General features: G+C 33.4%; 1 protein-coding gene across 2 annotated transcripts; it reads right to left on the bottom strand.

The window, feature by feature from the left end:
* Positions 1–1,766: 1,766 nt before the first annotated feature.
* Positions 1,767–7,725, bottom strand: LOC112792550 (auxin response factor 6). 2 transcript variants are annotated; one of them, XM_025835830.3, is made up of 14 exons: positions 6,551–7,725; positions 6,100–6,212; positions 5,812–5,910; positions 5,628–5,684; positions 5,386–5,541; positions 5,220–5,304; positions 5,029–5,119; positions 4,648–4,812; positions 4,435–4,557; positions 4,169–4,244; positions 3,865–4,012; positions 2,505–3,691; positions 2,231–2,421; positions 1,767–2,149 (listed from the first exon to the last, which is right to left on the bottom strand). In XM_025835830.3, the coding sequence occupies exons 1-14, from the start codon at positions 6,591–6,593 to the stop codon at positions 2,026–2,028; spliced, it is 2,658 nt and encodes an 885-aa protein (XP_025691615.1). In that variant the 5' UTR covers positions 6,594–7,725; the 3' UTR covers positions 1,767–2,025. The 2 variants fall into 2 exon arrangements, with proteins under 2 accessions (XP_025691615.1, XP_072069053.1); XM_072212952.1 differs by having other exon boundaries at positions 4,435–4,812; positions 6,551–7,686.
* Positions 7,726–13,457: the final 5,732 nt, after the last annotated feature.

Consider the following 13,457-nt stretch of genomic DNA (forward strand, 5'->3'; position numbering starts at 1 on the left):
TCTATTTCAATGTGAGCATTGCAGTGTACGAGGATCACCCCACGATCTTCATTTCCTGACTGAATTAAATAATTCCAAATAAACAAAAAAAAATGAAGATATAGAGGAGGCATATATGCCTAATCTTTTCATGACAAATGAGTGCATGCAAATGGCATCAATTTCTACAGATTAGAGGAAAGGGGAAACATCAAAGGACGCACCTCAAGCACACGTGTTTAACAAGGTTGCTTCTTTGCTACAACCTTTTTGGTCATGTTGTGGACTTGTGGGTGGCACAAAAGCCACATATATTTGCTAGTACACTAGAAAATTCAAAACATCAATTATGAAAGATAAGAAATTAAAGCGACTCTTTAGATTTAGATCAGGGATTTTTTCACGTGAAAATTCACATGACTTTGTCATGTATCAATTTTTGTTATTGACAAAAGAATATGAGACTCGTACAATGGTGTGATTTGGTAAAATTTTTATTTTTTAAAAGTCGAAACTTCTATCTTTAGTAAATTAAATTAAAAATGACTTTAATACACAGTCTTTTTGAAGAGACTGAACCCGGGTGTGGTTGTTAAGGAGGCATATGATATGCCACTTAACCAAGCCTCCAACCACAAGAATTTGTACTTTTTAAAAAGTTTTATCAAATCAAGCCGTAATCAATAATAAAATCATGTGGAATTTTAAAGTCAAAGAATTAATTGATATAAATGGAAAAATTGCAAGTTGGAACTGAAGAAGCAAAGCAAGAAAGGTAGGCAAGTGGTTGGGGGGTGCCAACCCTAGCTAGTATTGCTACTTATGGTGGATAGTGCCCTACCATGTCACCATTCCATACATAGAAAGAGGGTCTCATCTAATAAGGCAACCCACACAACATGCATCCAAGCAACCTTCAACTTTGAATGCTTGTTTAGGTACACTAATGAAGTAATTCGAGTAAAGGCTACACGTTACGGTATGTGAGACATGGTAACAAACAAACTCCACTGCCAAATCTGCCGACAACTACAAGTACGAAGCTCTTATAGATATTGTTAAGCAGTGTTAATAGATTTTCTATCACAAAAAGTATTCAAAGTTTCAACTTTTTGTCGTTGTTCAGTGCATTTATTAAAGCTTGTCAACAAAGTAGTAACATACTACTAACTCCAACAATAATTAAATTCTTCTGATTTCTCAAAGTCTCCAACAACCCCTGCAAGCTCCAACTTCTCAGATTAAATTATACAACTACAACAAATTGTTAAAAGTAAATAAATAGCATAGGGTGCATGGCCAGATCCAAGAACAGAACAAACTAGGCCATTTTCACATCAATGGAAGTTCATGCTCAATGTCAATTTAAGACACATCACATGGGGTTTTTGGTGTTCAAATTGTCACCAACCACCTTCCACCGAAAAATGTTTAGCTACAACTCAAGAATGGCCAAAGATGTCAATCAATGTGGGTTAATTTAGTAGTTAGCTCATTAGTCCGTTTAAACAAGTGTCGAGAGTTAAAATCCCGCCCTGTGCTTGACCAAAATAATAAAAAAAAAATCTCGCCCTGTATATGCAACAATCCATTGGCAAGTGTCACACCTTAAATGAAGCTCCGATTCGCGACAAACTAGTCATTAGTCTGTCGGGTTGAAAAATACCATGGGAAACAAAAAAAATGTCCATCATCATCCGCAATGTCCTTTTGTTCTATCATCAAACACTGGGCTTATATGCACTAAAAAGGTTTAAATGAAAAGTAAACATGGTAGTCGAAGATAATGTTGTGATAATATATGCCATATAGAATATAGTATCTTAAATCCATATTCCTAACAGGGTAGCACAATGAGGATATGTCATATATATAGTTACAGTGTTCCCTAAGCAGCAACAAACACCAAAATAAAAACAAAAGCAAAAGGCTTGGAATTAAGCTAGACTACAACAACTAAGAGTACCTCTCACCATTGTTAAAAGGTTGAGAAGGAATGGTAATAATACAAGAGAGAGAAGTTGTTCATGGTGACTATCACATCATTCAGAAGTCTAAATTTCTTGGGTCATCATGTCCTGGTAAGTCATCACAGATGCCATTGTTGGCCATTTGCTGCACCTCCCGAGGGGAAAGTATCTTGATGCACCATACACTATTTACAAATTCCCTGTCATGTCAAAGATCATATGTAAGAAATCAGGGTAATAATCATCATTACAAAGAAAAGAATAAAGCATGAGCTACTTACGGCCATGGGTCATCACCGAGGAGAAGAACGTCATTCTCTCGGTCCACAACTACAAGCTGCCAGCCTGATCTCAAAGGGTCCTCCAACTCACCTTCAAGGCCGAACATACGAGCAAGCTCGCTGCGCAGCTCATGGTAGTTGGTAAATCTAGTTATATCCAATGATCTTCCAAAGGTCCCTGATTTATAAACCTGTTAATCTCAAAACAAAAATGCAACATTCAGTCAACTTTATCATGCACTGTAACAAAGTAGTGGTGGGAACAGATGCTCACCTTCACAAAGGTCTTTTTATTTGGCGGGTTTCCTCGGCCCCCATCTTCTGGAGTCTGAAGGAAGCCCGATTCACCATTGCTGTGTGTCATTCCTTGATTCAGTGAAGAATCAGTGCCTACTGTATTCAGGTAATTAGAAGATTGAATAGGTACGGTTGATGAATGAGTGTTGCTGCCAACCCCCTTAAGGCTTGACATTCCATGATGCATTAGTAGCGAAGAAGAGTTTTCTATATTCACACCAAACAAAATATGGTTTTGTGGATCAGTGCTCCCTTCTACACTGTACTCCCTACCAGGAACTGGTGGCAACGAAATAGCATTCTGAGACATGGTGCTATGTGCCTGCCCCAACTGATCCACCTGAGGCAGAACACATTGAGAAGCTTCAGAAGAAACAAGAGGATCCACTGCAACACGCTTTGAGGGCCATGCAGATGAAGATTGAACAGGAACCCAAGAGGAAGTTCTAGCAAGGTTGACAAGGTGGGATGTTTCATCCTGGGGAAATGAACCCAAGATACTGTGTAGCGGAGAAACAGCAGCAGTACCATTTGAATCAGTAAAACTTTGCTGATGGCACAGTGAAGAGATAGCCTGCATGGGTAACGACTGAGACTGCGGAGTCAAAACGAACTGAGACATTGTAGAGACCACATTTGGAATCTGCTGATGATCTACTATTTGTTGTTGTTGCTGCTGCTGCTGTTGAAGCTGTGGTTGCTGCTGCTGCTGTGGTTGATGTAGTTGCTGCTGCTGATGACTCTGATTGTTGAATAAGTGCTGATTCTGTAGATGCTGCTGAAGATGATTTTGAATTTGAACCTGAGATTGAGATGGATGCTGAATTTCTTGATTATTTGGGAAGGCCTGCTGATGTTGAGAGGGCTGCAACATTGGTGTCTGCATTAAACCACCCGTCCGGTTAGGGAAGTTCTGGGGTTGCTGAAACTGAATTAAGGAAGTGGGATGCTGTTTGGTAGGGTCTAAAGTCCTCATATCCTGAAGCGCAGCGGCAGCCATAGCTTGGTACAGATCTGTTTGCAAATTCAACATGGAGGGATCAAGCCTTGGTTGCATCCAAGGACTAACACCGGTACCCTGAAAATTAAGAGACTGGAGCCCTCTATCAGCATCTCTAAGCCACATTAGTGAAGAATTTATGCCAAAATCATCCTCCTTCATGCCTGCAAGCATTCAATGCAAGTGAAATTGGAGAGGGTCAATGAGATTGAGTTTCTGTTGACACACAAACGAAATGAACTTTGAAAATTGAAATAATCACTTAAGGGTTAAACAACATTAGGTAATCAGAAAATTTTGCTTATTCTTTTGGATCTAAATGTCACATGAAGCATACCATAGAAAGAAGGAAGTCCTGAAGGCCATGGTCTTTTAAGCCTAAGAGGGAATGGAGATGGATACATAGGAAATGTTGTTAAGGGCTCAATTTCCCATAGAGACACTCGAGGTTGCTTCTCTCCAGCAGTGGACTCATCCCAGCCAACCTGCAACCAAGTCAAAGCCATGTTCATTCTTAGCACTTAGAAAGATGGAAAGTGTTCAAAAAGCAAGATATTATCAATGTTACATATGCAGATGCATGCAGCACTCAATTCAATCACATAACCTCAATTAAATAACATGAATGTATGCATACAGACCTTGACCGAACGCCAATGTGAATTTTGCCATCGAACAGGATCCAAGTCACTAATACCAGTTATGGTGCCCATGTATCTGCATGAGTATATATTAGTATCACAAATATGTATAATCAATTCTATTAAATGACTAACCCATTTATCCTATGAGAGAGGACTTATATCATACAAACATTTGAATAGAGGATTAGAAGAACAAGTATAGCTTCAAATGATCTCTAATTCATATGCAACATGGTCTTAAACAAAGGTAAGTCTCAACTTACCGCCGCACACTAGATTCCTCTGTTTCAAACAGCATTCTGAAGCGCATGCCAACTGAGACTCGAGTATGATACACAGCTTTAACATACTTTGCCAAGGGTATGACAAAGTCTGATGGGCAAGCACTGAAATTAAAAGTAGCAAAAGAAAAATCATCGGTCAAAAAGGAAACAATATCATGACCTGAAGGTTTTGCACAAGAGTCTAAGTGGTACCGTGGGTTATAGAAAATGGTGAATCGACTATTAGTTGCAGCTGCATGAGCTGCAGCAGCAAGAAGCCCCAAGTGCATGCTATCACTAGACAAAACTGAGGAAGGCATCACAGGTTGTGGCCGATTAGCACGGCGAATGCCAAGAAGCAATTGATTCTTTTCATTCCTGTAGAAGAATTTTACTTCATTTAGACCAATTATAAGATATATTTATAACAGAATTACTATTGAAAGCAGCTATGCTCAACATCACAACAACAAATTGTGAATATAGAACATGTGAATTACACGGGAAGGGGAAGAATGTTATTAATGCAGTGGAGAGCAGTGTGCCACTTCAACTAAACAAAAAGGGGAAAAGCAGAAACAAAAATTTTCTAACCAGATAAACAGCACAGCATCACCAGCAACAAGTCTTTTAGCACTCACAAAGACACTCCATCCCGTTGTCAATAGATGCCTTTTGGGTTGGCCTGCAGAAGAAGACAGCAAGTTACTTTCAGGGGATAAAAATAATAGCCTGCGCTTGCTGCCGAAAGAAGGGTAAACGATCTCAGTTTTATTATAACTCACCGCGAAAGATATGTCTGAATTTCCATTCATTACCATGCAAATCCCTTGCAATTAACTCTTGAGCAGGAGGCTGTTGGGTGAAGTCCTGTAGGTCATAATCAATCAGTTAATAAACCAACAGATCTAGTGAGCAAGTTTTCATGCACGATTCTGCATAAATGTTTACCAAAGGAGGAAACACTTTTTCAGCTGCACGGCGAGGAACAGAGAACCCTCCATGCGTGCTTGTGTCACTGGCTGTCAAAGTTTTGCAAAAGTAGTTTGTAGGCTGTTTACTTGGAGTGCCCAACTCTGCTGGAAGGTATGCCTCCTTTTGCTCTTGCTGCAAACAAGGTCATAGTACAATGTCAAAGTAAGAATTATAACTATAAACTCTACAAAATCAGTTATCAAGGGAATCAATCATACAGGATTCAGAGGTTGCAAGGTCATTTGTGCATATACTTCATCTGTCTCAATATCAGCCTGAATTCATAAAATAAAGAAAAATTAGAAAAGCAGAATTTTAAAAGATGAATCAGAAGCAAACAAGCCTTACATGACTATTATATTAAACTGAAAAATAAACTAAGTAAATAAACAAGAGCCTTACATGCATAGTCACATTATGAAGTTGACAGATAAGTTGGGGAGGCAAGCTTGGATAGTTAGGAATTTGGGCATCCACTTCCCTGTTGGTTGATACAGCAACCTAAAGCAAAGGGAAAAGAAAAATGCTTACTTAGAAGTTAGAATACATGCATGCATGTAACTCATCAAGTCCAAGTAATCAAACAAACTAGCATCTAGAACTTAGGATTCTTATTATTACTTTATAGTTTAGAATTTAGACATAAACTAAAAGAACTTAGGCATATAACTCCCAACATCACAATCTTACCTGTTCACTGTGACCTTGTGGAAAGTACACAACTCGGCTTCCAACAATTGGTAAAGAAACAAGGGGACCAGCACATGCATGCCAAAGTTCTGAATCCAAAACGCGCTTTTCTCCTGCAAAGAACAACCATCACAATGCCATGAATATCCAACAGAATGTTCATAACTGCCACCTAAATTCGTCAAGAGCACTAACTGATTTTGGTATATTCATTAGCAAAACCATGATCTTAATAAACAACAAAAGGCTTGGCGCTGAGCAAATCAAACCAAATCACGTTAGAGAAACAAAATTCTCAGCAACCAAAGTCCATCAAGATCTAAAAGAGAATAGCATTTTCACCCCTTAACACTGGGATGCAACAATAACTAGCTCCAAAACAGAGTGGAGAATAGAAAGGGAGATGAACAAGGAAGAAGAATATGCAAACAAGAGTGTATACATAACATACCTTCCTGGGGTGGAGGACAAAAATCAGCTGAAGAAAGCTTCATTTTCAGCAAAATTTCAAAACTAGAAAAAACCAAGCCAATTCCACACAGTCGATTACTAAAAACAAAAGCTCTTTAAGTAGACCAATTAAGTAGGAGCAAAATCCTCACAAGAAGAACCTCAGACCACAGAAAAATCCTTTTCTTCTCTCCCTTGCCGCTGCAAAATCTCATTCTTCTTACCTTAATCTCCCCTTTCACCAACCAAAACTCATTCCAAATCTGAACAAAAACTGAACAACCAGACAATGAATTGCCTCAGCCATTAACGAGAAATGCTAAGTAGACCCAAAAGATTCCTTCACTTCCAACCCTTCAACCAAAACCAGTTTCACTGCAAAAGATAACTTTTTTACTTTCACTCTTCATTCCCTTCCAATCCTACTCAATCCCCACCACCCAAAGTTCCAATCTTGAACCAAACACTTCATCATACAAACGTATTTTTCCAGCTCCAAAAGCAACTAACCAGCACCACTAGTATCTTCCACGGCTCCAAATTCGGCAACAAGCTCAAAAACCAAACAACCTCAGGAACTCCGAAACCAAACAGATCTCAGCCACAAGAGAGAACGAATCCAAGAAGGCACCGGATCTCAGCAAGAACCAAACTCAGAAGAAAAAGGAGCAAATGGACTTGAGAAACTAAAACAACCTTGTAACTGAAAAACGGCTACTGTTACAAAGGTAGGCACTTGGTTCCTTTTTTTTTCCTCATGGAGGAGACAAGATAACAGTGTGCTCGCGTCTCCTTCTTTGAAAAAAAAGAAGCTCGGGTCGGTTCTTATTTGTTCTTTTTCTTTTCCAGTGTAGAAAAAATGAGCAGCAGTTAGAGGTGGTGGCGTTGTTGCTCCAAATGGAAAAATGGTGTTTTCAGTGTGCAGCTTCTTGGGTGAATGAAGACAGAACCGCCACTATTTTTCTTGGGAGTGTTCCTTTTTTCGGTCTTTGAAGTTGAAGCAGCAGAACAGAGAAAGAAAGAGAGAGAAGGGGGTGTGTATTCTGAGTCAGATTATTTTTGTTTCTTTTTTTTTTTGAGATTATTGAGAGAATGAAGAAGGCTTGGCTTCACAGTTTTGCATTTTTGCTTTATCATTATTTATATCACCTTTCGTACCCACGATTTCAGACACTCAAGGAGGGAAACAAAAATAAGCTAAACAATTTAGATATAAAAAATTTAGATATCAAAGTAGAATGAGTGTTATATTTTAATATGATAATTTTTTGTGTATTTTAAAATTATAAAATGTATATAAATTAGACCATTGATTTGTGTTTAAAAAAATTTTAAAATTTTGAGTACATATATCGGACTGTCTGTACTTTAAACACAAACCGAACGGTTCGAATGATCTGATTTGTACTCTATAAATTAAATCATTTTACATTTTAAAAAAATATCACAGTAGATCACAGTTCAAAAAAACACCATTGTTAATCTAATATTACAAATAAAAATATACCAATTCAACTCTTAATAATTTTTTCAAAGAGATTACGAGTTATTGAAATAAAAAATATTTTTTTAATTTTTATTTTTACGAGAGTATTTAGTTTTTGTGTTAATAATAAAAGATATTGATAAAAAAATTAATTAGTCTCATAAAAATAAAAATTAATGATAAAAAACATTTTTAATTAAAATTTTATTGTCTTTTGAAATAATCGTGAAAAATCGTTTAAAATTTTTTTCAAATAAAAATAAAAAAATACATTACCCTCATAATTTATGCTTTTTACTAAAGCTGCCCTCGGATCCTTCTTTCAAATATAAATAATAATAAATAATATGGTATTTTAGATTTTTAGTCAATTAACTCTTCAAAGAAAATTCTATTTTATAATACACACTTCCATCTTGGAACTAAAATGAAACTACTAGTTTCTAACTATTATTTTGCAACCGTTCAAATAAACTTGATATCTTTATCAATGATCAGAGATAGCAAATAACTCAAAAATATAAATATGAGATTGATTAAAATGATGGATGCTTTTTTCTTTCAGTTAGATGTGAGGTTTGATCTCATTCTCATCCCCATTAAGTCTAACACTTGTAAATGTGATCAATTAATGTGTTGATCTCTTAATAAAAGTTCTTAAACATGGATCAACAGAGATCCAATCAGATTAATTGGGCTTAGTAATAAAGCCCAGAAATTTGTGATTTTATTAAGAAAAAAAACTATTATTGTATAACTTTATTATATTGTAAGATATATTTATCAGAATATTGTTTAATATTGTTTGTAACTATTATGGTTATATTATTTTTCATGGAAAATTTTTATGCGATATTTTCACGAACTTATTTAAGGCAGTAATGAATAAGAGGAGTGAAAGAGAAAAGTAAAATATAACTGTGATTAGAATTTGTGAGAAGTATGAAATATTGTTGTGTAAATATAATTGTTTGAAATTTCATTTACTATTATTACTGTCAAGATATAATTACGAAGGGACAATTAAGTGGGAAATTAGGTAGCCACTAAAGGATTTGATTTTAGAGAAATTATTATGGCTCATTTCGTTTATAAAATTATTTTCATTTTAAAAATTAACTATACATAGTTACATACAACTTTCACATTTCTATTTTTTTCTAAAGAAAGTAATAATAATAAACTTTCAATTTTATTATCTTATTCAGAAATTATAAATACAAATAAAAATATTAAACATAACTAACAAAATGTTAACCCAACTAGAATTTCATTTTAATTTCACCTTATTTATTTATACTTAGATAATGAATAATTAATTGCTATATCAAATTATTACAAGATTACAGTGTAAAACAGCATTCAACTATTTATTTTTGGCGTGTGGAACGTGGAAGTATACGAAAGAACTTACAAAAGATGGAAAAAACGTACTTTAAGAAGCAAACAAATAATAATTAATTAATAGCTAAAGAAGAATATATTACATATAGAATTATTGCATATGGCAGGTTGAATTATAAACATATTAAATATACACTAAAAATCAATTATTACATCAATTACTTGTATGAAATATTTATTAAAATACAAAATAGATGATATAAAATAATATATAATTAATTTAATTATTAATTTTTATATAAATTTAATTTTAATTTATTGACAATATTTTATATAATTATATAATTATATTTATTTTTTTAAATAATTATTTATATAATTAATATAAAAAATATTTATTTTTATTAATATATTATTATATAATTAAATATACATATAAAATTATTTTATATTAACCGTACATTAAAATTAAATTCATCCTTATATACAGAATATTTGATGGAACTATTCTTAGTAAATAGATTTTTTTATGGTCTTTCTTTCGATCCTTATTGTTAGGTACACCCAATCCATGACTACTGCTTAGGATGATGACTAATTGTAGTAACCTAGGAATATGATCATATGATCATATTAAAGTTCCTCATAATTCAAGAACAACATTAGACCATATAATTTTAAAGAACTTTAATTTAACCTAACCGTTCAAATTATTAACTGTCCACAGCAATTTATGTGATTTTAAGTGATTAAAGAGGGCGTCAAAGTCAAACTAATGATTAGCGTGTCGCAATAATTGTTACATCTAGTACTTGGGTAATAATGATTAACGTGCTAATATAATCATCACTATTACTATGTTTAAGTGTATGGCATGGGTTGGGTTTGATTTTGAATGAGAAGTAGTAGAGTGACGTAAGCAGGGGTGGAATCTAGGCAATCCATGGGAGAGAATGAATCCGAACCGTTGGATGAAGGAAAAGTGGGTCCCACGAATGAAAAGAAAATAGCTGAAGGTTGATGCCTTGATGGGACTTGACAGCACTTTTTGCTCGCATTGTCGTACGATCAGCAAAACGACACGCGTTTTATTGCTCAACACTTGGCTCATTGGGTGGCATGCATTGTAAATTACCACAACTTCTCACCGACCATCCACATAATAAAAAAATAAAAAAATAAAAAATTGGAAACCACCATCTCCCCATCAATATTCATCCTTTAGATTTTAGAATTAAAAATTAAAAAAAAAATCTAAAACTAAAATAAAACATTTTTAAAAATCAAATAAAATAAAATTAATTTAAGATAATTTAGGATAAAAGATTTAACTAAAATTTACTACTTAAAATTTATAATTTAATATTTAGAATATAAAACGATAATAATTATTGGTGGTCGTTGAAAACTATAACAGAGACTAATAGTAATAATAATTATAGTGATAGAAAGAAAGAGAAAAATAGATAAATAAATATTTTTTAAAAAATATAAATGAAAAAATTGTTTTTCTACATTGCTGAAATTGACTAATTATTTATTGGTTCTTTAATTATCACTACTCAAATAAAAAACAAATCCTCACTCACTAAAACAAACACACTCAACATATGCTAGCTGTTATCCAAAATAATAATAATGAAACATTTTCTTAATATTGAATAAAAATATATTTCAACATTATAAATTAAAAAATGTAATATTTTTTTGTTAAATTATTACGAAAATATTTAAATTTCTCTCTCAAAAGAATTAATCATCATTTTTCATCTACTAGTTACTTATGCTTTTTTTTCCCCTGCAAATAATCAAATATCAAATTAATTATCCATCTCTGTTCATGTACATAATATAATAAATAAATATTAAATATGGTAAATTTAGATTATTTTGACTTTTTTCATCTGTTAAATATTATTGTACAATTATATATCTTTTTTTAATAGAATAAATATATACCTTACTACCCAACATTGAATTAACTATAGTTGGTTGAGTCGGCTTCATCATATATATATGTGTGGTAAAGGCCACAAGAAATAGAATGTAGGCTTGAATAATATCTTAGTAAATCTATGAAAAAATCTATGAAATCACGAAGTATAGATTTTTGCACATTCACTAGAACCCTACAATAGAATATATATATGGCTAGTGATGAACAAGTGAACATGAATGCAATGATTATTAGGTAGAACATCAATGTCCAATGCAAGATAGCCCATCATCTGCTACATACCATAGAGTTTGGCCTAAAGGGCACATCACATGCATGCATGTATGTCAATGTGATCATCAAAGAGTTTTGATTTCTTCGCAAATATTGAACGATAAGATACACCAATTTTGAGTCTTATATATAATGCGCAACGCAACAAAAACATATACCATGTTAGCTATTTGTCTAATACATCTATTATGGGATAACCCCTTACGATGATATTCGCAAAATTAATGTCCTCCATATATAATTTTTTTTTTAATTCCATGGTTAGATCCTTGAGTACACGTAACTTGTTCAACAGCAATGTGATTACAACGGGTGATTTATTATAATGGTCCCGTTATTATTCATTTGGACCTAATTTATTTATTTCTTATAAAGAAAAAGAAGAAATGCGGAAATAGGAGTGAGGATGAATCTTTTTTATTTTTCCTGAATAATAAATGATGGGACAAAAATTCGAGACAACACACCTGGTGACGATAGAAGAATTTTATCCGAATGTCAAAAAAAAAAAAAAAAAAAAAAAAGAGGTTACAAGTTTGTGGCTGGGATATTTGCCGTCAACTTAATTTTGCAATGTAATATTGTGTTTTATCCAAAATTGTTAGAAGCTTAGCTTGGACCACCCTTAATTACCGTTGATAACAACTATGATAAGTGCAGAGATGGTGTTGTATGTTGATGCCTACTAGAATGCATATATAATATAGCCAACTTGCTCATTATCCCAAAATATATATACCAGTACCTACTAGTATTTTAATTATTTCCTTATTAATTTTGCTCATATATAAATTGTACAAGATAGATTTACCATGACATTCTGCAAAAGCAATTATATCCAGAGTTAATTTTTTTTTTTTTGGTCGTATTATATGACACTTAGAACCCTACATTAATATTGATAGTAAGGATACATGTACAAAAGTCACCCGGTTTTAGGATTTCTTATTTAAATGATTTAAATATAATATTAACGAAAATGTGTAATATGAAGTATATTTAGGTATATACACATTGATAGAAATATAATATTAACCGTGCACATCAAACATTATAATGACGTATTTATTGGCCAAAACTGTCTTATTAATAAAATCTCTACTAGGCAGCATTGATAAAAATCTGTATGCTACTCGACCAACTTCTTTTGAATCGATTCTTCTCATGTTGTAACACCCTACTACATCAAGTTTTACGTTATAGCCGTAAATTAGAGGCAGCGAAGCATTATGACCTCTAAAATTCATAAGGTACATAATATATGAAGAATAATAATATATCTAGGAGTTTGTGAAGAAAATATGACAGAACAAAAGTTGTATAGCACTCGAAAACGTCAAAGATAACAAACGTCGACATGCCAAACAAAAGATATATGTATAAAATCTATAGATAACATACATAAAGTACTAGTCTCAACCTGCAAAGAAAGGTCGGCTAGAACATAATACAACTCAAAGATCATACAATACATCTTGCTTCTCCATGATTCAAACCTCTAAGAGGGATATTTAACTACATATACAAAAGTGGAAAAAAGTACTACATAGAGCAGATATAAATAAACCCCAAAAGTAAAGTCTTCGCTTTCTAAAGAGTTCGACATGCTCAACGAGGTGTGTCATATTCTGTATTTGAAAACAAAAATCTGACAACGGGTGGGAACTAAAAGATTTCCAGTAGGATAATAATTCCGAATAGAGATAATGTAAAAAGATATGAACCTGCTAGGTAATCCTATACTCAAATCATTCCAAAGTTCAAGCCTAGGGTTCTTTCTAATTCAAACAGGATTAAGTTACTAAGCCTCAGCCATTGTTAACTATCTCAAATCTCAATTCTTTCTAA

The sequence above is a fragment of the Arachis hypogaea genome, chromosome 13, assembly GCF_003086295.3.
Source record: "Arachis hypogaea cultivar Tifrunner chromosome 13, arahy.Tifrunner.gnm2.J5K5, whole genome shotgun sequence".
Classification (NCBI taxonomy): Eukaryota; Viridiplantae; Streptophyta; class Magnoliopsida; order Fabales; family Fabaceae; genus Arachis; species Arachis hypogaea.